Here is a 27,977-nt window from a genome sequence, read left to right on the forward strand (position 1 = left end):
AATTATGTCTAATTTATGTGTAGAAGGGTTCCACCACCATTGCAAATCATGTCATGTCTATTCCATAGGCAAGGCCAGCCTTAACATTTCTTCACCAGCACTAATTGCAGCCTCTTACCATCATGCCTGAACCCACAAAATGACAGCTGTTTATCTTTCAGCATGCTGACAGTAGCAGCCATAACCAGCCTTCAAAACAGATGACATATGCCAGAAACGTATTGTTTAATGGCTCTCTGGCCTTCCACAATACATCTGCATTGATTAACTTCTTGCACCCCTGGGACTTAGGTCAGTTTGACACCACAGAGATGCAGCCTACATACATGTGGCAGCTCAGCGGCTAGCTGGTTCACGCTGGTTCACGCTGAGGTTCTTGGTTCAAATCCCAATTATCGTACCTGGCTAGAGGTTTGTATGTTCATTCCTCTTTTGTGGTGTTAAAGTTTCTTTTTCACCAGTGATTACATTTTTGATGGGTTTCACATAATGGAACCCCAAGAAATAAAATTATAAATCAAACAAGTGTGGGTTTGCAACAGATCTAGAACTGTGTTGTTTTGGGCCATATATGGATGTATAAGTCTAGGGGGATCCTGCATACATACAGTATCTCACAAAAGTGAGTACAACCCTCACTTTTGTGTAAATATTTTATTATGTATTTTCATTTTGACAACACTGAAGAAATGACACTTTGCTACAATGTAAAGTAGGGAGTGTACTGCTTGTATAACAGTGTAAATTTGCTGTCCCTTCAAAATAATTTAACACACAGCCATTAATGTCTAAACCGCTAGCAACAAAAGTGAGTACACCCCTAAGTGAATATGTCCAAATTGGGCCCAATTAGCCATTTTCCCTCTTCGTTGTCATGTGACTCGTTAGTGTTACAAGGTCTCAGATGTGAATGGGGAGCAGGTGTGTTAAGTTTGGTGTTATTGCTCTCACTCTCTCATACTGGTCACTGGAAGTTCAACATGGCACCTCATGGCAAAGAACTCTCTGAGGATCTGAAAAAAAAAATGTTTGCTCTACATAAAGATGGCCTAGGCTATAGGAAGATTGGCAAGACCCTAAGAGTGCACATGCTCAGCATCATATCCAGAGGTTGTCTTTTGGAAATAGACGTATGAGTGCTGCCAGCATTGCTGCAGATGTTGAAGGGGTTGGGGGGGGGGGTCAGCCTGACAGTGCTCAGACCATACACCGCATACTACATCAAATTGATTTGCATGGCCAGAAGTAAGCCTCTTCTAAAGATGATGAAAGAAAGCTTGCAAACAGTCTGCTTGTCTTTAGAAAATTAAGGACATGGATTACTGGAACCATGCCCTGTGGACTGATGATACCAAGACAAACTAATTTGGTTCAGATGGTGTCAAGCGTGTGTGATGGCAACCAGGTGAGGAGAATAAAGACAAGTGTGTCTTGCCTTCAGTCAAGCATGGTGATGGGGGTGTCATGGTCTACGGCTGCATGGGTGCTGCCGGCACTGGGAAGCTACAGTTCATTGAGAAAACAATGAATGGCAACATGTGCTGTGACATACTGAAGCAGAGCATGATCCCCTCCCATCGGAGACTGAGCCACAGGGCAGTATTCCAGCATAACGACCCCAAACGCACCTCCAAGACTACCACTGCCTTGCTAAAGAAGCTGAGAGTAAAGTTAATGGACTGGCCAAGCATGTCTCCAGACCTAAACTCTATTGAGCATCTGTGGGGCATCCTCAAGCGGAAGGTGGAGGAGCACAAGGTCTCTAACATCCACCAGCTCTGTGATGTCGTCATGGAGGAGTGGAAGAGGACTCCAGTGGCAACCTGTGAAGCTCTGGTGAACTCCATGCCCAAGAGGGTTAAAGCAGTGCTGGAAAATAAGGGTGACCACACAAAATATTGACACTTTGGGCATAATTTGGACAATTTTCACATTTTTTGCCAGCGGTTTAGACATTAATGGCTGTGTGTTGAGTTTTTTGAGGGGAAAGTAAATTTACATTGTTATACAAGCTGTACACTTACTACTTTACATTGTAGAAAAGTGTAATTTCTTCGTTGTTGTCACATGAAAATATATGATAAAATATTTACAAATATGTAAGGGGAGTACTCACTTTTTTGAGATACTGTATTTTAATGTTGTATGCTGATGATGAATGAAAAATGTGCTTTGTCACCAATTAGTGTAAAGCAGCCCTCACAAAGTTGTAATTTTCTGTTTTGTACCCTCCTCATGCCCAACGATGTATAATTTTGATTTGGAGATTTTTGGGATACTGATTAAGGATGAGCCGAACACCCCCCGGTTCGGTTCGCACCAGAACCTGCGAACAGACCTGAACGTCGTGTGAACTTTAGAACCCTATTAAAGTCTATGTGACTCGAACGTTCAAAATCTAAAGTGCTAATTTTAAAGGCTAATATGCTAATTATTGTACTAAAAAGTGTTTGGGGACCTGGGTCCTGCCCCATGGGACATGTATCAATACAAAAAAAAAGTTTTAAAAACGGACGTTTTTTTCGGAAGCAGTGATTTTTTATAATGCCTAAAGTGAAACAATAAAAGTGTAATATTACTTTAAATTTTGTACTTGGGGGGTGTGTATAGTATGCCTGTAAAGGGGCGCATGTTTCCTGTGCTTAGAACTGTCCCTGCACAAAGTGTCATTTCTGCAGGAAAAAAAGTAATTTAAAATCACTCTTGACTATAATGAATTGTCGGCTCCCCGTAGTCATTGAAAGTCATTGATAAAAAAAAAAGCGTGGGGTTCACCCAAATTCAATTACCAGGCCCTTCAGGTCTAGTATGGATATTAAGGGGAACCCCGCGTCAAATAAAAAAAAAAATGATGTGGGGTTCCCCCTAAATATCCATACCAGACCCTTTATCCGAGCACGCAACCTGGTAGGCCGCAGGAAAAGAGGGGGGGCGAGAGAGCGCCCCCCCTCCTGAACCGTACCAGGCCCCATGCCCTCAACATTGGGAGGATGCTTTGGGGAAGCATGTTGATGAGGAAAAGGGCCTCATCCCCACAATCCTGGCCGGGGGGCTTATCAGAATCTGGAAGCCCCCTTTAACAAGGGGACCCCCAGATCCTGGCCCCCCCTGTTTGAAATGGTAAGGGGGTACAAAAGTACCCCTACCATTTCACAAAGAAAGTGTAAAAGAATGTTAAAAAAGACAAACACACTTTTGAAAAAGTCCTTTATTAAAAAAAAAAAAAATTGAAAAAAAAAGATTCCAGCGGTGGTAATCCACTCTTGCTATCCAGCGACGCATGATCATCTGATCCAGTGATGGGTGATCTCTCCCTCCAGTCCAGTGCAGCGCAGTCCATCCATCCTTCCTCTGTCTCCACTGGCAGAGACACTGTGGGATCCCAGCAGCCTGACATTTCTTATATGAGGAGGACGGGGCCACCCGTCACCTGACCCCGCCCCCCTCTGACGCAAGTGGGGAAGCCTAGCTTACCCAATGACGTGTGTTTATTTTTAATAAAGGACCTTTTTGTGTGTGTCTTTTTTAACATTCTTTTACACTTTCTTTGTGAAATGGTAGGGGTACTATTTACCATTTCAAACGGGGGGCCGGGATCTGGGGGTCCCCTTGTTAAAGGGGGCTTCCAGATCCTGATAAGCCTCCCGCCCGCAGACCCCCACAACCAACTGTCAGGGTTGTGGGGATGAGGCCCTTATCCTCATCAACATGGGGACAAGGTGCTTTGAGGGGTCACAGACCCCCAAAGCATCCTCCCAATGTTGAGGGCATGTGGCCTGGTATGGTTCAGGAGGGGGGCCCTCTCTCATCCCCCTCTTTTCCTGCGGCCTGCCAGGTTGCGTGCTCGGATAAAGGGACTGGTATGGATTTTTAAGGGGAACTCCACACCATTTTTAAAAAAAAATTGGCATGGAGTTCCCCTTAAAATCGGGTCTGGTATGGATATTTAGGGGGAACCCCACATCATTTTTTTTTTTATTTGATGCGGGGTTCCCCTTAATATCCATACCAGACCTGAAGGGCCTGGTAATTGAATTTGGGGGAACCCCCTTTTCTTTTTTTTTTAATCAATGACTTTCAATGACTGTTCTCTGTATTACGGGAGCCGACAATTCATTATAGCTGCAAGTGATTTTAAATTACTTTTTTTCCTGCAGAAATTACACTTTGTGCAGGGACAGTTCTAAGCACGGGAAACATGCGCCCCTTTACAGGCATACTATAGACATCCCCCAGGTACGAAATTTAAAGGAATATTACACTTTCATTGTTTCACTTTAATCATTAATAAAATCACTGCTCCCGAAAAAACGTTAGTTTTTAAAACTTTTTTTTTGCATTGATACATGTACCCTGGGGCAGGACCCAGGTCCCCAAACACTTTTTAGGACAGTAATTTGCATATTAGCCTTTAAAATTTGCACTTTAGATTTATCCCATAGACTTGTACAGGGTGTTCCGCGGCTTTTCGAATTTGCTGCGGACACCCCAAATTTTTCACTGTTCGCCGAACAGGCAACAGGCAATGTTCGAGTCGAATATGAGTTTGTCTCGAACGCGAAGCTCATCCCTAATACTGATCATGGCCAGAGCCTTGGACATGTGTTATTTTGAGGTTTACCCTGCACAGATATCAATGCTGATGTATTCTTTCATTTGTAAAGAGTGTGTATTCCTGATGAACAGGTGTGAGCACTTGAGGCCTACATGAAGAGACAGAATCAATTACACTGGTGCGTGTGTCCTTTACTGGGTGTTTCCAGGTGTGCTCACAAACATAGCTACATTATTTAAAGGCCTGCATTTGTGGCGGGTGTTTGGCCTACATTTTTCTTTGCAGTGCGTATATTGGGTTACAAATTTACAAATGTTTTTTGTGTTTTTTTGGGGGGAATGATGCTTAATTCCTGACCCACACCCCACTAAGCCTGTGGTTTGATGATTGCTTCTAAATCTCACATGTTAGACATACAGCTGCTATGTAATGGTTTAAATGAAAAGGAAGGTTCCTTCTAATTCATTCCTGCTGTTTGTGTCAATGTAGTTTGTGCGCTGCCTTTTTAGATTTTGGATTAATTTTGTCTGTTTCTGCTTATGATAATCCTGCCATTTAACTTTTTGGGGTTTTGGGCAAAGACTTCTGAACACCACAAAGGTTTGTCATGGTTGGTAAAGCTTGATTTGTATCCCTGCCATCTAATCTTTTTGGGGTTTGGGGTGACTTTTGATCATCAAAAAGGTTAGCTAATGCTTGTTATTAGCTTGATTTGTATCCCTGCTTTTCTAATGTGATTTTTTGAATGTGTCAATTTTTTTGTGTCCTACCCTTGTAGATTGTAAGTTCTTTTGAGCAGGACCCTTATAACTATATTGTCAAATGCTGCAGCATCATTTACATCCCTTTTATCGAGAAAAAAGAGGTATTGCTGGAGAAACCTCACAGTATACGGCACCTCATCCCAAGTTATAAATACGAATTTGTGACCAAGGATAGGAAAAGAGGATTATGGCGGTGCCAGAAAGTAGCAAATTTAAATAGTCTATTATAAAAAATCAATAATACTTCATTACATATACAAAATTCATGTATTTTGTATATGTAATAAAGTATTATTGATTTTTTATATTAGACTATTTAAATTTGCTACTTTCTAGCACCGCCATAATCCCCTTTTCCTATCCTTGGTCACAAATTCGTACATGTCTTTTATGTTTTATGGCCCAAGTACATAAATGTACCAAATGTTTATACTAATGTTGAAGTCCTTGAGTAGAAAGTGTAATGGGGGTAGGAGGAAGAAAACCTCTCCATCAATCCATCTCTTTGATGGATGTACATTGTGGGCAAATTTTAATTTTTTTTACATTTCTTTAATAAAGGATTTGTCAAAAACTGTCTCTTGTATTTGTTTACACTTTTTTGGGTGAATGGGTAAGGGTTCGATGCACCCGATACCCATTTACATAGGGGGGGCAGGATCTGGGGGCCACTTGTTAAAGGGCCTTATACATCCCGATAAGCCCCCGGCCTGCAGACCCCTACAACCCCCGGAAGAGGCCCTTGTCCCCATCAATGGTGACAAGGGTCTGGTATGGATTTTGGGGGGAGTTCCCCTTAAAAGCTATGCCAGACACAAAGGGCCTGGTATGGATTTTAGCGGGGAGGACCCTACGCCAATTTTTGTTTCCATTTTGGCCTGGACCCTGCACCGTCTTTTCCAATTTGTTTTCCTAATGGCTAATGCCACATCAGCATGAGCATGACTGTTTCCATAAAATTAATGGCTCATTTGCAAAACATTATTGTATTGAAATAAAACATTAAATGCATTTTAGATGGATGATTGCTGTCACCTCAATAGGCTAGTGGTCAGAGCTTCTACCTTGAAAAACTCAGGCCTTGAAGGACTTATGACTCCAACTCCCACAGAGGGAATCACCTACTAAAAGATTGCATTGGACTCTGCAGCAAATGCCTATTAGCCGATGTGCTTTAGTTTGGTTGATTCTATTATATTAACTCTTCAAATGCATGCAGTGGTATGTAAGTATTCAATAATATTATTGTGTGGAATCCCAAACATCACACACTAGTTAACGGCAGTTTAAGTTTTTTGTTAGTTTATTTAATTTGCTTGTGCACTGGAAAATAAACACAGCTGGTGGATGGTAGGTAGGCTGGGATTTGAACTCATGACTTAAGTGCTTGCGAGACATCTGAGCAGACCACCAAGCCATTGTGCTAGGTATTCTGAGATTAATGAATTAACTTAAATAATTACTGTTTTATAGTCACCTAAATAAAAAAAAATAACAAGAAATAAATAACATAGAACACATATGTAAGTGTAAATGTTCAATACATGTAACTTTACAGAATAGCAGACATTATTCTGCAATACTCATTCATAACTGCATTCATTAGCAAAAGAAGAAAAAAAAAAATAGGAATACTAATTGGAATATACATCAATAGATGGACACGAGGTAGAGCACATCTCACATAAAAAAAATTTCTTCGCATACATGGATCATGGTTGCATTGCAATACTATATAATAACTTGGTAGCAATTGGCACTCACAGAACCGCAGAATCGCAGATTAACGCAGATTCTGAATTTACTAAGGTATGCTCACTTCATTCACACGTTGGCCTAGTTGAACTCTTAATTACCTGAAATGGGTACTATTACATGTAGAGTGCCCATTACTTCCTGGGAATCTTAGTTAATCAGCCCCATAATGTTATTATGGTTGTGAAGCGTGACATGAATAGTTAACAAATTAGAACACAATGTTTGTATTTTAAATGTTACTGTTCAATTAACATTAAGTTAAAAAAAAGTACTACATGCTTTACATTACATTATTCCTAAATAAAATCGAATTAAAAAAAAAAAAAAAAAAAAAAAAAAAAAAAAAGGATTACATAATATTAATAGCAAAAAAAAAAAAAAAGACATGTCTCACTATGCAAATTAATGGGAGTAAATTAGGAAAAACACAAATTTCTATTATATACCAAACACTGTTTGCTTCACATAAATGTCTTCCTCCATAAACAGGAAATTGTTAGAAATAGGGCAGCAGACGCACAAAGAAACAGCTGTGTGTGTAAAATGATGTCTTACCATCCTCCACCTGGAACACTATTAACTATAATATAAATAGTTTGTAAAAAATAAGATTAGGCAGAAAAAAGGGGTTTTCATAAAACAGATGGCCAGTACTGAAAAAAGGGACATTTCAAGGGACATGCATTTCTATGTCTAAGTCTTAAGCTAACGATACATTACAGTGATTGTAAAGTCTTGTTTTTTTAAAAAATAAAATTAACAAACATGTTATACTTACCTCCTTTGTGTTGTGGATTTGCACAAAGCAGCCCGGATCCTCTTCTTGGGCCCCTCTTCTGTGCTCCTGGCCCCTCCTTTCTGTCAAGTGCCCCCACAGCAAGCACAGCTTGCTATAGGGGCACCTAATCTGAGTCACAGCTCCCTGTGTCCATTCAATCTCTCCTGATTGGCTGACTGACTTTGATTGACAGCAGTGGGAGCCAATGGCACCGCTGCTGTGTCTCAGCCAATTAGGGCGGAGTGTCTTGGATGGTTGAGACACTCGTGGACATTGCTGGACAATGATGGGGCTCAGGTAAGTATTAGGGGGCTGACGGGGGCTGCTGCACACAGAAGGCTTTTTACCTTAATGCATAGAATTGCAACTTAGTTTACAACTCCTTTAGTCTGAACAAACTTTTGTATAAACATTTTCAGTGCATTCACTAGCTTGACAAATATCATTCTAAAGTACTTCCAATGTTAAAATGAAATGGAATTTTGATTTTGGAATGAATGGAATTTTCTGAAGGAAAAACACATACATTGTAAGAAATTTGTGCATTCAAAGTATAACTAAAGTAATAAAATGTTTTTGTTTTTATTGCCAACTGCACCCCTGTTAAGGAGATTCCCCCTCTCTATTTGTCCTCTTTACCATTATCATTGAAAGTGAAAGTAAAAGAAAATCCCAAATTTTGGGTTGTCCCCAGAAAAGTAATAGAGGGGATTTCTTCCAATGGGAACACTAATTCTCCCAAGGAATTCCCTTCATATGTAAGGATTTCCTCTAACTTCCTGTTTGGCTGCAGGACATGAAGTGAGGGTAAATCTCTGAATTTTCTTATCACTGTGGTTGAAAATAAATGTCACATAGATTGTATGAATGATCAGGAAATTGAACAAACATTCTTAACCACTTGACCTCTGGAAGATTTACCCCCCTTCATGACCAGGCCCCTTTTTGCAATTATTTTAACTGACATTTGCGCGGTCATGGAACACTGTACCCAAATTAAATGTATGTCATTTTTTCCCCCCAGAAAAAGAGCTCCTTTTGGTGGTATTTGATCAACACTTTTTATTTTATTTTTTGTGGTTTATTAAAAAAAAGACTGACAATTTTGAAAAAAAAAAACCCCAATATTTTTTACTTTTCACTATAAAACATATCCAATAAAAAAAAAAATAGAAAAAAAATCAAATTTCTTCATAAATTTAGGCCAATATGTTTCGGCTACATGTTTATGGTAAAAAACAAAACAAAAAACCCCAATAAGCTTATATTTATTTGTTTTTGCAAATGTTATAGCGTCTACAAACTATATATACTGGAATTGTTACATATTTTTTTTCTTTTTTATACTAGTAATGTTGGCAATCAGCAACTTATAGCAGAACTGTCATATTGCGGTGAACAATCCGATATTGACACTTTTGACACTTTGCTGGAAACCAGTGACACTAATACAGTAATCAGTGCTAAAAATATGCACTGTTGCTGTAATAATGAGAGTGGCTGGGAAGGGGTTAAACATCTTAGGTGATCAAAGGGTTAAATGTCAGAATGAAACTCTGCCTTGTTTACATAAGTAGAGCTCCATTCTGAGTCTATGCCCGACGATCGGCGGGTGCCAGCAGACATCAAGTGCCCAGAACCTGCAGATCATTCACAGAAAAAAGTGGGCACGATGGTGGTGTACTTGCACCCCCCTCCAGGCAGTAGGTGCTGGATCACACACACACACACACACATATACATATATATATATATATATATATATATATATATATATATATATATATATATATATATATATATATATATATATATATATATATATATATATATATATATATATGTGTGTGTGTGTGTGTGTGTGTGTGTGTGTGTGTGTAATAATTTTTCTTGCATGAACGAATTTCTAACACTGCATGTGATTTTTGTTCAGGAAACTGCATTCATTATAAAATCAAATGTTAAAAGTAAATTACATTTTGAAATGTACCAATGATAATTTTAGCATGACGATTAATTTGAACATCCATTAGTCTAAACTGCTACTGAGATAAGATCATGAGGGCAACCTTGTTGGGAAATGGATGCAAACAAAAAGCAGATCTATTCCCAATGACAACAAATACTTGTGATCAGACTATATTTCTAACTGAACTAAAGCTACTGTAATGTAAAAATAGATTCTGGGAAGGCCAATGGTCAGGGAACTCTTTATATTGTAATAGATTATTATTTATACAGTAAGGCATATATAGTGAATATCAATCTGCCCAATCTTGTGAAATTAATAATAGCTGCTATCACTAACAAGTGTTCTCACTTCACTTAAAAGTTGCAAATAATCAATAAACAGTGCTGCGCTATAAAAAAAAAAAAAACATCAATAATAATAAAAGTGTACCTAAAAATGGTAAATCAATAAACATATATTGCTGAAAGTTCTTATATAGTATCCGTGACTGATTGAAGTGAGTACAAAAAATCAATACATTAATGGTGCAAAAATCCAAAATGCTTGTGCTTTCCTCTACCAGTCTCACAGGCTGCGCACCTCACATCTGAATAAAATCAGCAATGTTCCCCTCTGGGGATAATAGAGAAGGCTGGTGTGGGGCTGGTAATCACTTTTCTCCTTCAAATAGCTTATTCCCATGGGATAAAAACCCTGATCATCACACCAAATATGATGGCTATACAATAGAAGGAAGGCAGAAAGCAGTGCTCTAGGTCAGGATAGCCAAGTGATCTAAGGTGTTATGTTCAGGTCACAGTCTCCACTGGAGGTGTGGGTTTTGAAACCAACTTCTAATGTCACCCCTATTGAACATGTCAATTCTTTGATGATATGCGTCTATGGCAGCCCTCGAGTGGAAAATGAGGGCTTGTGAGCTGGGCTGCCTGGGAGTGGGGGGTGATCACCACTAGCGGGTGGGGTTGATTGGGAGCCGTTCTCCCAATGATTGCCCTGGTGGAAGAGAGCATGGAGAAAGAGGAGAGCTACTGAGTCACCGAGCAGTATAGCGTGATGTTACAGCTTACATTGAAATTGCCTCTATCCTGCTTGCTGGCACACACAGCCCCGTCTCCTCCTAACCCCGCGCCTGTGATAGACAGAATGCAGGTCCAATGCTGGGATGTGTTCTGACTATCATAGGCGCTGGGTCAGGAGGAGGTGGGGCTGTGTGTCTGATGGCGAGCAGAGCGGAGGCAATTTCATGTAAGCTATAACAGCGTGCTATTCGCGCTCTGTGATCTCGTGGCTCTACTCTTTCTCCAGTCATGATCTGGCCACCCTCTCTTCCTCCGCCCTGGTGAGACCACAATGTTGGGCACAGGGAGTCTGCAATAGGGGCTCAGTGAGGCTGCAATGTGGGGCACAATGAGGCTACAATGTGGGGCACAGTGAGGCTGCAATGTGGGGCACAGTGAGGCTGCAATGTGGGGCACGGGGAGGCTGCAATGTGGGGCACGGGGAGGCTGCAATTGGGGGCACGGGGAGGCTGCAATTGGGGACACGGGGAGGCTGCAATTGGGGGCACGGGGAGGCTGCAATTGGGGGCACGGGGAGGCTGCAATTGGGGGCACGGGGAGGCTGCAATGGGGGCACGGGGAGGCTGCAATGGGGGCACGGTGAGGCTGTGATGTTGGCACAGTGAGGCTGCGATGGGGGCACGGTGAGGCTGCGATGGGGGCACGGTGAGGCTGCAAAGGTGGGCACGGTGGGGCTGCAATGGTGGGCACAGTGAGGCTGCAATGATGGGCACGGTGGGGCTGCAATGATGGGCACAGTGAGGCTACAATGATGGGCACAGGTCATGCTGCAAAGATGGATACAGGTCATGCTGCATTGATGGGCACAGGTGCGCCTGCATTGATGGGCACTGGTGAGGCTGTGCTGAGGGGAACTGATAAAGTTGTTGTTAATATTTATTTTTGTAACTTAATTCTGCATAAAACATTTAAGTGTCATTTCATGAGATAATTTATGAGGGCGTGATTAGGGGCAGAATTAGGGGTGGGGCAAGTTAGGGGTTGGGTGGGGCAACTGGTGGCGAGTAACCCTTGAGGCCTAGCTAGTAGCTCAGGACTTGAAATTTTGAGCCCTGGTCTAGGGGACGGAGCCTGTGTATTGATGTTACATTGTGGCCATCTTGAGACCTGTAGTGTCTGAAATGTGTTTTCGGCTTACAGTGCCATCTTTGTGAGTTTTATACCATACCTTTTTTATATACAGTTAAACATTTTAAATGGACAGCACTAGATTCTGCCTTCCTTCTTTTGCATATCATTCATATTTGGTGAGATGATCCCATGGGATAAAAACCCCTATGTCGATGTTTTTTTTTTTTTTAGAGCACAGCACAGTTTATTGAATTTCGATCCATGTATAGCTGGCTTAAAGGGGTTGTAAAGGTAAAAGTTTTTTCACCTTAATGCAAATATGTGGCCTCACTGGACTGGACTTTTTTCTGTGGGGCTGCATATTTGCACCACTCACTCCCAGCACAGAGACTGGGTTCTCACCGAAAACCGGAAGCCCCGTGCCCCGTTCTAATGACAGACACAGGGGAACGTATGATTCCAAGCCACCTGATCGCTATGATAGCCTCTGATTGGCTTTCACAGTGATCAGTCACTGTGAAGCCCACCTCTGTGTTTTCTGTCTCTGTGAATGGATGAGAGAGATACATTGTATCTTTCTCTGTCCTTTTAGAACAGGGGTAGGCAACCTTTTGAGCACAGTGTGGCAAAAAATGTTTACAGAGAAATTGAGCATGCCGATTTTATAACCAAAAAAATCAACTTCATACTCTATGCATTAAGGTGTTAATTCTATGCATTAAGGTGAAAAAACATCTGACAGTGCCGGCACCCTCAGCCCCCCCGTTTTACTTATCTGACCCCTCGAAAGTCCCGCGCTCGTCCCCGACCACCTCTTCGCCAGTCAGGCTGGCTGTTGATTGGCTGGAGTGGATGGATTGAAAGCAGCGCAGCCATTGCCCAGCGCAGCCATTGTGGAAATTTTTTTTTTATAAAATACCTAGATCAAGGTTTGATCTAGTGCCAGGGTTAGTGTTTGGGTCGAGGTCAGGGTCAAAGGTCAAGGTCAGGGTCAGTATTTTTTGGACAAGCTTTTTTTTATTATTATTATTATTATTATTATTATCAGTGTCAGTCAGCATCAGTGTGTTTTAGGTAGGATAAAGAAAAGCAAAATGTGCACTATTGTTTCTGGGCTGTACTACGGGTACAAAAAACAACTACCATACACATATGTGGTATTGTTGTGACCGTTATGAGCAGGAAAATTTATTTTGGATTGTTCTTTCATGGTAGGTTATGTTAGTAGCAAGAGATATACAGCTACATTTAAAAAAAGGTTTTCTTATTTTTTTTTTACTATTTTGGCCAGTTTTCCTTTGATAATAAAAAAATAAATCAGGAGATATCTATTACCATTTACCGCCAAGTGAAAGCCCAATTTGTCCTAAAAAAAATAAGGTATAATCCAGCAGTTGTGATGATTTGTACGGTTTTATCAACACCTGTCAAAGTTGCAAAATTGGGCTTAGGCATTAAGATTTGTTTTACCCTTAGGTGCAAAGGGGTTAATGTAACATATAGGACCCCACATCACCTAAGAGCTAAGATTTTTAAAGTATGATTTGTATGCAATGAATGTGCCTATCATTTCACTGCATGTAATGTGCCATGAAACTGCTGCATTCAGAACAACTGCACAAATTTAAATTGAACTATTGAGTGAAACAGGCCAAGTAGCCTAGGCAATTATCATGCAGTACCCTACTCAGGTAACCTATTCAGGTGTGAAGGAGCTCTGAAAGTTTAATTCAGTAAACACTGCAAAGTATTAAAGCAATCTATACAGACTGGTTTCACTTGATAAGTGCCAACACCTATTGTAGCCACACCAATTGTCATTTGTGGGTTTATAATTATTATTGGGTGAAATTTCCTATTTGATATTAGATATCAAAAACGTCTAGAATCACCTGAGAATAAGACACATAGCAGATATTATTCATCAAGTGGACTATGTTCCTGCCATGCACTACAGTGGCTGATTTGCCAGGAAGGTGTCAAAATGTCTATAACACATATATGAAAGTCTATACTTTTCAATGCTTTATACATATATATATATCATATATAATTGACACCCTTTCATATGATTGATGTTTGTTAACAATATCTTTTCAATAAAAAGTTTGTAATAAAAAAAAAAAAATCTAAATGTGAATTTACCGTTTTGAACTACTGTATGATTTTTTGACAAGGGAGTAACTACTAAAGCTAAACTAGTCTGTGGCTGAGATACCTCTCAATCCTAAACAGTATGCAGATGTAGCTCTTGCATGTTTTCCTCTGCTTTCCAATTCAGGTGTTTTGGTATAGCTGGTCACAGCACCACATCTGAAAGACGCTTTAAATTGGTCCTGATGAAGTGATGTGATTTTACTCCTAAGAATTGCTGGGTTACAAAACAAAACAATATATAAGTCATTTAGTGCAATCCCAAAAATATTATTTTTAATATACATATTTGCTAGCATTGACAAAAAGGTAATGTTATGACTTGCTTTGTAGATCTCTTAACCAAATTTCTGTCTTTCAGTTAACATCTGGAGAGGAACAATAAAACATACAACACTGCTTTGTGTCACATGGAAATCAATAGGACATTTCTTTGATCTGCATGCAATGAACCAATTAAGATATATTCTAATGCCACGTACTCACTATTGGACATTCCGACAACAAAATCCATAGGATTTTTTCCGACGGATGTTGGCTCAAACTTGTCTTGCATACACAGGGTAACACAATGTTGTCGGAAATTCCAAACATCAAGAACGTGGTGACGTACGATGAGCCGAGAAAATTGAAGTTCAATAGCTCTTCTGCTTGATTCCGAACATGCGTAGAACTTTGTGTGTCGGAATTGTGTATAGACGATCGGAATTTCTGACAACGGATTTTGTTGTTGGAAAATTTGAGAACCAGATCTCAAATTTTGTGCGACGGAAATTCTGATGGAAACTGTGTAATGGAGCCTCCACATGGTTGGAATTTACGACAACAAGCTCCGATCGCATATCGAAAAGTATATGACATTACAATAATTTTGTTACAGGGTATGTGTGAATGAAGCCTGCAAAACACTGTTTGCAGGCTTCATTCACAGCTTTCTGTGCTTATAGATCGGGACAATCTAAAATGTGAGAAACATAAAGTCCCAAAACTCATTGCCTTGGTAATGCCATATAGCACCCATAAAATGTGGGAAGGCAAACTGTGTGAAGGTAAGTGTGGTCACATAGTATACTCACCTTTGGAATGAAAAAACAAAACAAAATTGCTAATTTTTTACAGAGAAGAAGAGACCAGTTAATAGAAATTTGAGATAGAAAGAATGGACAAAAGGAAAGGAAGGGTATTCCTGAAAACCTTAGCGTGATTATATTGCATTTCACGGTGAAACCATTTTCAAAGACAAATTAACACTTTAATACACTGAGTGGTAAACATGGCAGGCCAGGTCTTACCAGGTGCAGAAGATGTTCTTTTAGATGAAGTGGAATTTTGCACTGAAGGGCAAACACGTGGAAGATTTACCACTGTGTGTGGTACATTTAATGACCACAGAAAGCTAGAGACATAAAAAAAGAAAACATATGCTGTAAGCCCACTCATTTCTAGTAGTCCATGCTCTTAGTTTTATTTTGTAATGACAAATATATGCATAGCCTTGCTCTGCATATTCTGCTTGAAAGGACTAGCTGAGAAAAGCATAATAGCAGAAAGCACTGAATAGACAATTTGTATCATTAGGGGAAAGTTGAAGTCTCACAATTAGCTGAGAAAAGAATATGTTATGAATTTTCAACACTTATCACTGAGTTACAAAATATTACAGCAAAAGTTCAACAAAGGCTCAGAACATCCTGTATCATCACAAACGAGAACTGTACATAGAGATAACCGAATGAAACAAGACAGTCGTGCAAACGGTACAGGTATTTTTTAACCACATAATATATGAATCTCTAACACATATATTTTAGCATAAATATGTCCATTTACACAACATTATTCACGAGACTTGCCTCTGTAAAATTGGTTTATACTTATGTTGGTAGTATTGAAGGTGATGTTAAAGAGTAATTCAACTTTTCACAAAAAAGTGAACTAAATTCAAACATCATTGCCACCCTTCAGGACTCTGCTGCAAATAGTGGCCATGATGCTCCATGCTGCTGGTGTAGCTATCCATAAACTGTACACAGTAATACAATGCTAGCAGTAAAAAGGCTGGTTCGAATCCCAACCATGACACTGCCTGTCTGGAGTTTGCATGTTTTCCCTGTGCCTGTGTGGGTTTCCTCTGGGTGCTCCGGTCTCCTCCCACACTCCAAAGACATGCGGATAGGTTAATTAGCTTCTGTATAAATTGGCCCTAGTATATGAATGTGAGTTAGAGACCTTAGATTGTAAGCTCCTTGAGGGTAGGGACCGATGTGAATATACAATGTATATGTAAAGCGCTGCATAAATTGATGACGCTATATAAGTAACTTAAGTAATAATTAATGCCCCAGAGTTGGTTTCCATCATAAATCTCAGAATGTCAAGCGCCTATTGGTCAGTGCAGCCACATGACTTTACTAACCAATGAGAAGCCCATATAAGCCTTCATTTTCTGGTAAGGTGTCCCAGAAGATAGAAGTGCTTGAGCACTTGCCAATCCATTGTTACTGAAACAGAAAGTCATTGGTGATCCAATGTTTAAGCCCTTGTACACATGGTCGGAGATTCCGTCGGAATGTGTTCCGATCGGAGCGGTTTGTCGGATATTCCGACTGTGTGTGGTATGCATCGGACTGTTTCAGTCGGAATATCTGTCGGACCAAATTTTCCAACTTGCTGGAAATATTTTCTGACAAACTGATCCGATCGGACATACTCCGATCATGTGTAGAGAATTCCGATCGGACAAAGTGCCACGCATTCTCAAATCAAATTCCTACATCAAAGCTATTGGCTACTAGCCTGAACATAGTCCCATCGTAGCGAAATTACGTCATCACGTTCTGAAAGATCGACAACTTTGTACGACCGTGTGTATGCAACAGTTTTGGACAAGATCTGTCGGACAAAATCCGATGGATTTGGTTGTCGGAATCTCCGACCGTGTGTACAAGGGCTTAGAGTTTTCACCAAATCAATGGGGACACCGGTTCCAGTGACAATTGTATATTAAGCGAACAGGGCAGTACAGTTGCTAAGTGGTCATCAATTCTGCCTAGCAGCACTAGGGTCATTGGTTCGAATCCCAATCACGGCACCACCTCCCTAGAGTTTGCATGTTCTCCCTGTGCCTCTCTGAGTTTCCTCCAAGTACTCCAGTTTCCACCCACACTCCAAAGACATGCTGGTAGGTTAATTAGCTCCTGTCTAAATTGGCCCTAGTATATGTATGTGAATTAGGGACCTTAGATTGTAAGCTCCTTGAGGGCAGGGACTCATGTGAATGTATAATATATGTAAAGCGCTGCGTAAATTGATGTCGCATTGGGGAGATGTCCTCTCACTTCCTGTTGCAACTCTGGGACAGAAAGTGAAAGCAAATATCAACAGCAAGAGTGTCCAGGTAACATCTCATGGCAGGAGTCACTTCATTACAGTCAATACACTGTAGTACATGATGCATTCCTTTCACATGTGACTTAAGAGACTTCATTTATGTCCCTGTGCATGACGATTTTTAGCCTACTTACAGATGAACCACCACAATCACTGAGACTAGGTACCGATATGCTCACAGGAAAATGACCACAATCACAGAAATGATGCATCATATCCTGCAATATATATTTAAAAAACATTTGCAGAGTTATTCATCTTGTAAAACCGCATGTAACTTTCTTCCTTTTAAAGGCAAAATCAAATGTTACTAGGTTATCTTCTCTCCAGGACGAATGTTCTCCATTCATAAGAATAGTGTGAATCAGGAAAATACCACATTATGACCTCTAGATGGAGCTGATGGCCATAGGAAATAAAAAAACAAAACAATAACCATCTAACAAGGACAGAAATACAAATAAAGGGACATACTGCACCACCGCTCAAAAAAGTACACACATACGTAGAATAAGATTCAAAATGTTATTTATGTTAAATCATACCAGCGAAAAAACTGGTTGATTATATTTAAAAGTCATATAAACAAGAAAAGTCTTCAAAAACAACACACCCCTTAAACACAAGTCTGAACAAAACCCCATCCACAGTAAACATATGAATTTATTTACACTTTTTTGCAATGAGCTATATAAATACCACTCACTGGATACTCATACTAGTCCACTTTATCATATAAAAAGTAAAAAATGCACTTGCGGAGTGTGGACTTGCCTCTCCGCAGGCTACAAGTGCATTTTCAATTTTTTATGCTATACAACGAAGTGGACTGATAAGAATATCCAGTGGGTGGTAGTTATATAGTTATAAAGTAATTCATATGCTCACTGTGGATGGGGCCTAACATATAAAGGTGTATTGTTAGACTTGTGTTCATGGTGTGTGTTGTTTTTAAAGGCTTTTCTTGTTTATATGGCTTTTAAATATAATCAACCAGTTTTTTTGCTGGTATGATTTGACATAAATAACATTTTGGATCTTATTATATGTATATGTGTACTGTTTTAAGGGGTAGTGCACCCTCTAGTCCCTGTTCACACTAGCATGATGCGGGAACCAGAGCGATTCCAGTACCGGTTCCTGCAAACCGGTTGCCAATAAAAAGTTAATGACACCCTTAGATCGGTTTGCATATCGCAGTGTGACCTGTCAAATGGTACAAGAAGCATATCGCATTCCAGTGTGGACCAAAAAAAGGGTCATTTTTGTGCGAATGCGATCCAAATTCAGCCATACAATCTGTATGGCTGAACTCGGATCGCACAGTCATCGCATGTGAGCTGCACAGCAGTGCAGTGTGAATCACATGCAATGTCTAACATCACGCCAGTGGGAACCCAGCTTTATTCGTATTGCTGTCCTTATTAGACGGGTATTTTGTGTGCCTTACTTTGGGATGTGGTGCTAGCTTATATCTGTAGGTATCTGTGGCCCTCCTTTATTATTTTGATCATAGGCAATAAATACTGTTACTAAATTACTATGATCATCAGCTCCATCTAGTGGCCAAAAGGCTGAATATTTATTACACATCAGTGACGCAAGAAGTATTGAAGCCCTTGGATTAGCATGGCGGCTAGGCAATTACTATGCTTCAGTTTGTGAATGAACATGAAGCAATTCAGCACAGAGCACTTCTTATTCATTCACTGCCCCGTGCAGCTGAGGCTATAGAGAAAGTCATGTGGGTTTTAGTTTTTGGGTGTAGAACCTAGGCAATAAATACTGTTACTAACTTACTATGATCATCAGCTCCATCTAGTGGCCAAAAGGCTGAATATTTATTACACATTAGTGACGCAAGAAGTATTGAAGCCCTTGGATTAGCATGGCGGCTAGGCAAATAGAAATTTCAAAGACAGGTCAGAAACAGCAGCCTACACTTACCTATTGTCTTTTGTAAAGTAATATATATCTAAGCCCAGAACTCTTTACCATTTCAGTATTCCTGGAACTTCCCATGCACTAAAATGTAAACTCAAATCTTGTTATCAGCCTTCCAAGCCATGTTCTGTGAGCTACAGAAAGTCTCCCCCTATGTCATGGAGATGGGGGGGGGGGCGTTTGTAGTCTAAATTGGGAACAAAGCCTAGGCCTAGTTTGAAAATGTTGCTCCCCCATAAATACAGTGCAATGAATGAGAATTTTCACCATAGAACTAAAAACTAATTCGAAAAAGCCTGAAAACCATCACATCTTAAAGGCTAATAAGCTACAAAAACATGACATTTTCGTTTTTTGTTGTTGTAATTGTGTTTTTCTGTATGTAATTTTAATCTATTGCTACACTTAGTTTTCAAAAACCTGTGATTAGAAGGTGATAATAATATTATAGGCATATGCGTGTGTAGGGGGGGGTGTGCCAGGTGTGCCTATTCACTACGTGTAAACCATGTTTACTATGCTTCAGTTTGTGAATGAACATGAAGCAACTCAGCACAGAGCACTTCTTATTCATTCACTGCCCCGTGCAGCTGAGGCTATAGAGAAAGTCATGTGTGTTTTCGTTTTTGGGTGTAGAACCTAATGTAATGGGCTGCACACAACTATGATTATAGGTAGGTAGTTTTAGAGCATAATGGTTCTGATTCTGGCCTTGTCATACTCAATACAAATCACATTAAAGTGACACTAAACTCTGGTATAATAAAAAAAAAACTCTATTCAAGTACGTATTCTTAAAGTGTTACTAAACCCAGGACCTTGCATTCACTATACAGAACATAGAATTGCAATAGTTTTAGTAAATGTAAACTGCTAAATACCCTTTCTCTTCAGCAGTTAGAACCATCTTGTAACATCTATCAGTGTCCAGCCAAGCACTGGTTAAAGCTTATAGGGGAAGTTTTCTATCTGCCCTACGAAACTGAAAGACCCCTGACTCTCTTTGGACAGTGTAAGAAAGAAAAAACTGCTGTAGCAATACACACCAAACTGAGCATGTGCATAGTTGCCAACGGTCCAGAATTTCCCGGGACATTCCCAGGATTAGGACATTTGTCCCGAATTAATTTTGTCCCGGAAATTCGCTTTGTCCCGGGAAATTCAAATGCCCGGTTTTTTAACCGCCGGCCGGCGGAGACAATGTCTCCGCTGGCCGCCATTTTAAAGAAGACCAGAAGCTGGTCTTCAATAGAAATGCTGCGGCGCCTGTGTGTCATGTGAAGTGCAGTGGGCGGTGCCGCAGTTCAAAGTCTCCGTGCGCCAACAATGGCGTGCCGCGTCTCGGGGCCAGTCTGGATGTCGGGGGCCAGTCTGTGTATGTCGGGGGCCAGTCTGTGAATATGTCGGGGGCCAGTCTGGATGTTGGGGGCCAGTCTGTGGCTGTCGGGGGCCAGTCTGTGTATGTCGGGGGCCAGCCTGTGTATGTCGGCGGCCAGTCTGTGTATGTTGAGGGCCAGTCTGTGGATGCCGGGGGCCAGTCTGTGGATGTCGGGGGCCAGTCTGTGGATGTCGGGGGCCAGTCTGTGGATGTCGGGGGCACCAGTCTGTGTATGTCAGGGGCGCCAGTCTGTGTATGTCAGGGGCGCCAGTCTGTGTATATCAGGGGAGCCAGTCTGTGTATGTCAGGGGGGCCAGTCTGTCTGGATGTCGGGCGCCAGTGAGTCTGGATGTCAGAGTGGCCCGTCAGAGTCTGGATGTCAGAGGGCCAGTCAGGGTCTGGATGTCAGAGGGGCCAGTCAGAGTCTGGAGGTCAGAGGGGCACCAGATGTTAGGAGGACTGATGGGGACACCAGATGTAAGGAGGGGCTCTGCTGATGGACACAGATGTGAGGAAGGTACCTCTGATGGGGCACCTGATGTAAGGAGGGACTCTGCTGGGGGCACCTGATGGCAGGCAACGTGGCTAGTGACGCGGTCATGGCTACCAATGGTTCGGCATCATGGTGAGTTGAATGATTTCATTTCATATTACAATGTAATAATATAAATAATGCGCTTCAATCATCCTGACACCATAACAATCATGGCGCCGGGATGATTGAAGCGCTAACACCAGGTATTTGGAGTATCTTTATCTGCTGATTGTCAAACTCTGGAAAACACATATTGCTATTGTGGTGTAGGATCTGGGGGCTGCTGTCCCTCCATCCCTCTGCTCCCCCTTTCCCTCTCCATCCCGCATTCATCTCAGACACCACACCCCTTCGAGCCACGCCCCATGTAAGCCACACCCACTATTTTACGTAAACCACGCCCGTATTTTTCCGCATTTTCGCCTTTTCCTATGCCCTGCCCCCATTTATAACACGACTCCGCCTACTGCCAAAAAAGTGTCCCGATTTTTTTTTTTCCAATGTGTGCAACTATGCATGTGTAGCCCGACTCCATAGGCTCTGTTTTATCAGGAAATTATCAAGGGACAGTGGAAGGAGAGGAGGATCAGAGAAGACAGGATCAAACAACCTATTTACACAATGCAGAGGATTAACCCCTTCCACAGTGAGTATAACAAGCATGCTTTACTACATATACAGACTGATTTTACTTTTGTGGGTTTAGTAACACTTTAACTCAAAAGAGTTTTGTCTGTTGCTCTCAGCCTCCTCCAAATTTTAAATTTTTCTGCTCATCGAGGGTGGCTACCTTTGTTCTCCATAGTCCCACTATATGTAGCGACCCTCTCTTGCTTGCTACCGAGATGTACTAGGGACCATGGACTATGAACTAGGTGGGGCATACAGCAGTGCACGTGACTGCAACTAACATATAATGCTAATTTTGTACTACAACATGATAAGGGTGCGTTTCTCTACACACCGGGGACCACTGAAATAAAATGTAACCTTTATTAGGAATTGAATAAAATGTATAACAAAGACTGTGTGTGTGCTAGACATGTGCGATTAGTTTGGTAAAAATCTAAAATTCATACGAATTTCCCTAAATTTGTACGTTCGGGAGGATCTGAAATACGAATTGCCATGCGTCCGAATTTTGTACGAAATACGAACTTTCGTTTACGAATTTCAGATCAGTCGTCGCCGTCGACTCATTATGCTTTTTATGAGGGGCTCCCACCATCCCTGTGCTATGCTGACTTCCTCCTGGGGCTGTACCCCTGCTGTGCTCATTATAAGGGGCTTCAACCATCCCTGTGCTGTTCTGACATACTGAGCACAGCAGGGGTACAGCCCCAGGAGGAAGTCAGCACAGCACATGGATGGTGGGAGCCCCTCATAATGAGCACATTGCTGCCATGCACGGCTGCTCCAGTTTTTGCCTGCTCCAGTTTTGATAGATCCCCCGCACTGTACAGGTGAGCCCAAACAGTGTGGGGGGATCTATAGAAACTGGAGCAGGTGAAAGCTGGACCAGCGGTGCATGGCAAACAATCCACTTCTCTCTTTCATTTTCAAATCTTAACAGAACTAACTGAAGAGAAGCTGATTGGTTGCCATGGGCAACTGCTCCAGATTCTGTTCGCTCCAATTTTGATCAATTTCCTTAAATTTATTTTTATCTGTTCTAGCAGTTATATATGTAAATGAGAAGAATGGTGGGGGCACATCAGGGCACATTGGAGCACATCAGGGCACATTGGGGCACATGAGGGCATATTGGAGCACATTGGGGCACATCAGGGCATATTGAAGCACATTGGGGCACATCAGGGCATATTGGAGCCCATTGGGACACATCGAGGAACATCAGAGCACCTTGGGGAACATAAGGGCACATTGGGGCATCTCAGGGCATATTGGAGCACATCAGGACATATTGGAGCACATTGAGGCACATCAGGGCATATTGGAGCACATTGGGACACATTGGGGAACATCAGGGCACATTGGGGAACATCAGGGCACAGCGTTTACCAGCCAGCATGCAGAGTAGCGCAGGAAGCGTGTGTAATAAGTTCTCTCTCTGCTGCTCCCTGGCGGCCCCTCCTCTCTTCTCGTCCATCCCAGATGATGTCACAAGCAAATAGGGGTAGATGAGAAGTGAGGGGAGGGATTGTGTGGAGGGACAGGGACCAACTAAGACCAAATGGCCATCTCTGCTGCAGACAGTCAGTTCAAGGAATGTTCAGATTGAGGGAGGGGTACCCCAGCTTTGGCAAATAGATTTTCCCGTCTCAGAAAACACCTGCTCACTGTGGAAACTTGTCAGAGGGCAGGACAGTAGCTCCTTGGCAATATCTGCGAGGCCAGGCCACTCCTCGCTCTTCTTCTGCCAAAAAAACATTGAATCTGTGGTGGGGTGCACTGGTGGGGCTGACAAATAGGACACGATAACCTGCTTTGCTGATATGGGTTTCTTGGGGCGCACTATGCTGGAGGTTCCCATTAGGGTGTCAAGTGCTTCAGCCAAGACAGAAGATGCTCCACTGGCAGGAGCTCTGCTCACTTCACTAGATTATGCATGGGAGAGGGGGTGTTCAACATCTTCTTCCTCCTCTCCCAGCCATACCAACCTTTCCCTCTGACGCACCCTGTCGATTAGTCTGTCCCTCCATGTTGTCAGAGCACTACACTGCACAGCCATTTTGCCCTTGATGTGAGGGTCACACATGGCAGCCAGCATCAGTTCTGGGCAAGAGGCGGTCAACTCCTGCATGCTCCTGCCCAACTCCATCAGAAATGTGTTTAGCAGAGCCAACACATCAGGTTGAGGGCCACCACCAGGCAAAGGTTCCTCAGCCGACTTGAACTGCTTCAATTTGCTCTGAAGGTGGTTGAAGAGTGGGAGCACATGACCAATGCTGGCATCCTTGCAGCTTAGGTGTTCTGTGACAGAGAGGAAAGGTTTAAGGACTGCCACAATCTGCCAAATTATGGCCCAGTCCTCCCTGCCTAAAGGTCTCTCTATGTTAATGTTATGATCACAGGCCATGGCATGGAGAGCCTTCTGCTGCTCACTGATGCGTTCCAGCATTGCTAGGGTTGAATTCCACCTAGTCCCCACATCCTGTTTTAGGCAGTGTTCTGGAAGGCCTGCCTTCCTCTGTTCCACCCTGAGGTTGTGGCTGTCCCTCACACTCCGATGGAAGTAGCCAGCCACCTTCCGACAAGAGCCCACCACTTTGGACAGCCTTCCACCGCCACCAGAAATGGCCTACACCAACCAAAAACTGTCAGTTACCACCTGGTGGAGAAGGTGGGCTGAGCAGCGCACACACCCACAAAGCTGCCATCCCTTACAGCCTTGACCATGTTGTTGCCACCATAGGTGTTGTTGCATCCGGTAGTTGCTGTCTGCCTGTCCAAACCACTGCAACAACATTTTCTGCAGGGCTTGCAGGATGTTTTCCGCTGTGTGATTTTCATCAAGCACCTCAGCGTGCAGGAGGAAGGAATGGTGCCCCTGTTTGTCAACTGCTGACGAGGATCCAGATGTTTGAACTACATCATGGGACACCTTGGCCTGCCACCAATGTGCCGTCAGGGACAGGAAGGCATGCTGGGCACTACACACACTCCACAGGTCAGTGGTCAGGTGCACTGCCTGTCCACCTGCCCTTCCAATCTCCTCCTTGAGCACCCCAACACAAGACCTGTATAAGGCTGGCACCACAGTTTGGCTGCAGGTCTTACGTGATGGCACAGCATACTGTGATGCAACAGCCTGCATCAATTGCTTTAAGGGCTCACCTTCCAACATGTTGAAAGGTGCTCCTCCAACTGCAATGATCTGGCCAATCAGGCGTGTTATTTTACGTACCTGCGCCCGAGACATACCCTTACTCTGAAAGCCACCAAAATCTTCGAGGGTGGCCTGGCTGGTATGGATTGGATGCAGGATGGTAAAAGCATTTTTTTCTGCCTTATACTGGCTGGTGGTACTGGCACTCATGGTGGCTGTGGTGATGCCACTATTGGTTCCCCTTTTGGTGTTTGGAGGAGTTGCCATAATACTTTTCTCCCCTAACAGCACTGCGTGGTGGTGCCCACGCATGTGCTGGTTCATGCCACTATTACTGAGTTGCCCTATGTCTCGGCCCCGGCTGACCTCCCTGCCACAGTGATTGCATTTGGCCTTTTGAACGACACCAGTTCTTTTGAAATGCTGCCAAATGCTGGAATGGCAGCCACCACCAATGACACTGCCTGAAGGAATCTCCTCCACTGCAGTGGTCACACTCTCTTCCTGGGGTTCGGCAGGAGCAGGAGGAAGAGACCTGAACGTCCCAGGTATTTTGGGTGCTTTGATGGATTGAGGCCTAATGGTTGCATTGGCCCATTCTCATGCTGGGGGCTTAGAAAGCACTTGGGCAGGGGTCTTTTCAGGAGAGAAAAGTAGTGGGGACTGAGGGGAGATACTTTCTGGGCTGTCGGTGGTGCCAAGATGGGTAGAGGGCTGGAAATTAAATTTGTATACAACAATGTCAGGAAAGTCTGCTTCCACCTCTTCCACGTTGCCAAGGGAACAGTTATCATTAGAAGCAGTAAACTCTGTCTCCTTGCTGATCACTGCCAAGCTCCCTGTAGTGCTGATGGTGATGGCACTGGCAGCAATGGTGGTGGTGACATCATCATGAGCCTCTGCCTCCTGACATGTTTCCTGCTGCATGGCCAGGATCTCCAGCTTTGGCTGCACAAATGTATGTGCACTGGGAACCCCTTTGGCCTGCCCTCTTCCATAAAAGGTACCAATGGGCAGCATGCTACCAGCAGCAGTGGCAGAGGTGGTAGCGCCATTTTTGCTATGAACTGTGCTGCTGGTTCTAGGAGGTAAATCCTGGAACAGCTGGCAACGTGCAAATGTCTGCTGTTTGCCAGGCTCTTTACCACCAGCAGTCTTCACTCCCATTCGCCTCAGCTTTATGGGAGGTGAGCTGAGCTCAGAGGGTGCAGAGACAGAATGTCCCGCCTGCTGCTCATGTACACAGCTCATAGCTCTCCCTCTCCCAGCAGCACTCTTACTGCTTTTTTGGCCTTGTTTGCTGCTCATTTTTCCTTTAAAAGTTAGAAAAATGTAGACAAAAAAAATATATGATTTTGATCGCAGCAAACTAACACCAAAATCACCAAATGTACAAAAAAATATTATACCAACAGAAAATAACAAAATATTAACTAAATGAAACAAGAAATAAAAAAAAAAAAGATCTCTCAAAACCAACCAAAAAACTAATAAAACCAGAAACTAAACACTAAGCCCTTGTACACACGGTCAGAGAATCCGTCGGAATGTGTCCTATCAGACCTTGTCATCGGATAATCCGACTGTGTGTGGTATGCATCGGACTGATTCCGTCGGACCCAATTTTCCAACATGGAAATATTTCCCGACCAACTGGGCCGATCGGACATACTCCGATCATGTGTAGAGAATTTTGATCGGACCAAGTGCCACGCATGCTCAGATCAAATTCCTACATCAAAGCTATTGGCTACTAGCCTGAATGTAGTCCCATCGTAACGAAATTACGTCATCACGTTCTGAAAGATCAGATTTTTTGCCAACTTTGTCCGACCGTGTGTATGCAACAGTTTTGAATTTGGTTGTCGGAATCTCCGACCGTGTGTACAAGGGCTTATAGTTTTCACCAAATCAATGGGGACACCGGTTCCAGTGACAATTGTATATTAAGCAAACAGGGCAGTACAGTTGCTAAGTGGTCATCACTTCTGCCTAGCAGCACTAGGGTCATTGGTTCGAATCCCAATCACGGCACTACCTCCCTAGAGTTTGCGTGTTCTCCCTGTGCCTCTCTGAGTTTCTTCCAAGTACTCCAGTTTCCACCCACACTCCAAAGACATGCTGGTAGGTTAATTAGCTCCTGTCTAAATTGGCCCTAGTATATGTATGTGAATTAGGGACCTTAGATTGTAAGCTCCTTGAGGGCAGGGACTCATGTGAATGTATAATATATGTAAAGCGCTGCGTAAATTGATGTCGCATTGGGGAGATGTCCACTCACTTCCTGTTGCATCTCTGGGACAGAAAGTGAACGCAAATATCAACAGCAAGAGTGTCCGTGTGTATGCAACAGTTTCGGACAAAATCCGACGGGCAAAATCCAACGGATTTGGTTGTGGAAATCTCCGACCGTGTGTACAGGGGCTAGCAGATGATAAACTTGCAAACTACAGATATAAACTAAAATGAACAATGAAAAACTAAGGATTGCAAAGATATTCGCTCAAATGCACAGACAAATAATCGTGTGATCTGCTCCACTACACGAACTAACCCACAAAGGGAAGTCACATGATCGGGCCTGCCCTGTAGGCCCCAGCTGCAGAAGAAAATCTCTGATTGGTCAACCAACAGTCACATGTTTCTGTAGTAACGAAATTTGGACCAAAATGTGAAGGCATCTAACGAAAATTCATATTTTGGATCGGAAATTCTTCAACGGAATTTCATATTTCGGATAAAAATCAAACTACCATCAGCATCGACTGTCATATTGAGGTATATATATTTTTGCCTTTAAATTCATCAT

The 27,977-nt window shown here is 42.5% G+C and overlaps 1 protein-coding gene across 1 annotated transcript in view; it reads right to left on the minus strand.

The window, feature by feature from the left end:
* The window catches only part of LOC143960154 (uncharacterized), a 226,091-nt gene that overhangs the window by 53,716 nt on the left and 144,398 nt on the right, over positions 1 to 27,977 (minus strand). Inside the window, exons 9-10 of the mRNA XM_077468464.1 lie at positions 15,424 to 15,527; positions 14,196 to 14,348 (exon numbers count right to left, since the gene is read on the minus strand). Of these exons, the coding sequence (XP_077324590.1) occupies positions 14,196 to 14,348; positions 15,424 to 15,527 (257 nt within the window). The remainder of the gene's footprint in view (positions 1 to 14,195; positions 14,349 to 15,423; positions 15,528 to 27,977) is intronic.

The sequence above is a fragment of the Lithobates pipiens genome, unplaced genomic scaffold (assembly GCF_037356315.1).
Source record: "Lithobates pipiens isolate NorthernLeopardFrog02 unplaced genomic scaffold, aLitPip1_a1.2 Scaffold_8, whole genome shotgun sequence".
NCBI classification, from domain to species: domain Eukaryota; kingdom Metazoa; phylum Chordata; class Amphibia; order Anura; family Ranidae; genus Lithobates; species Lithobates pipiens.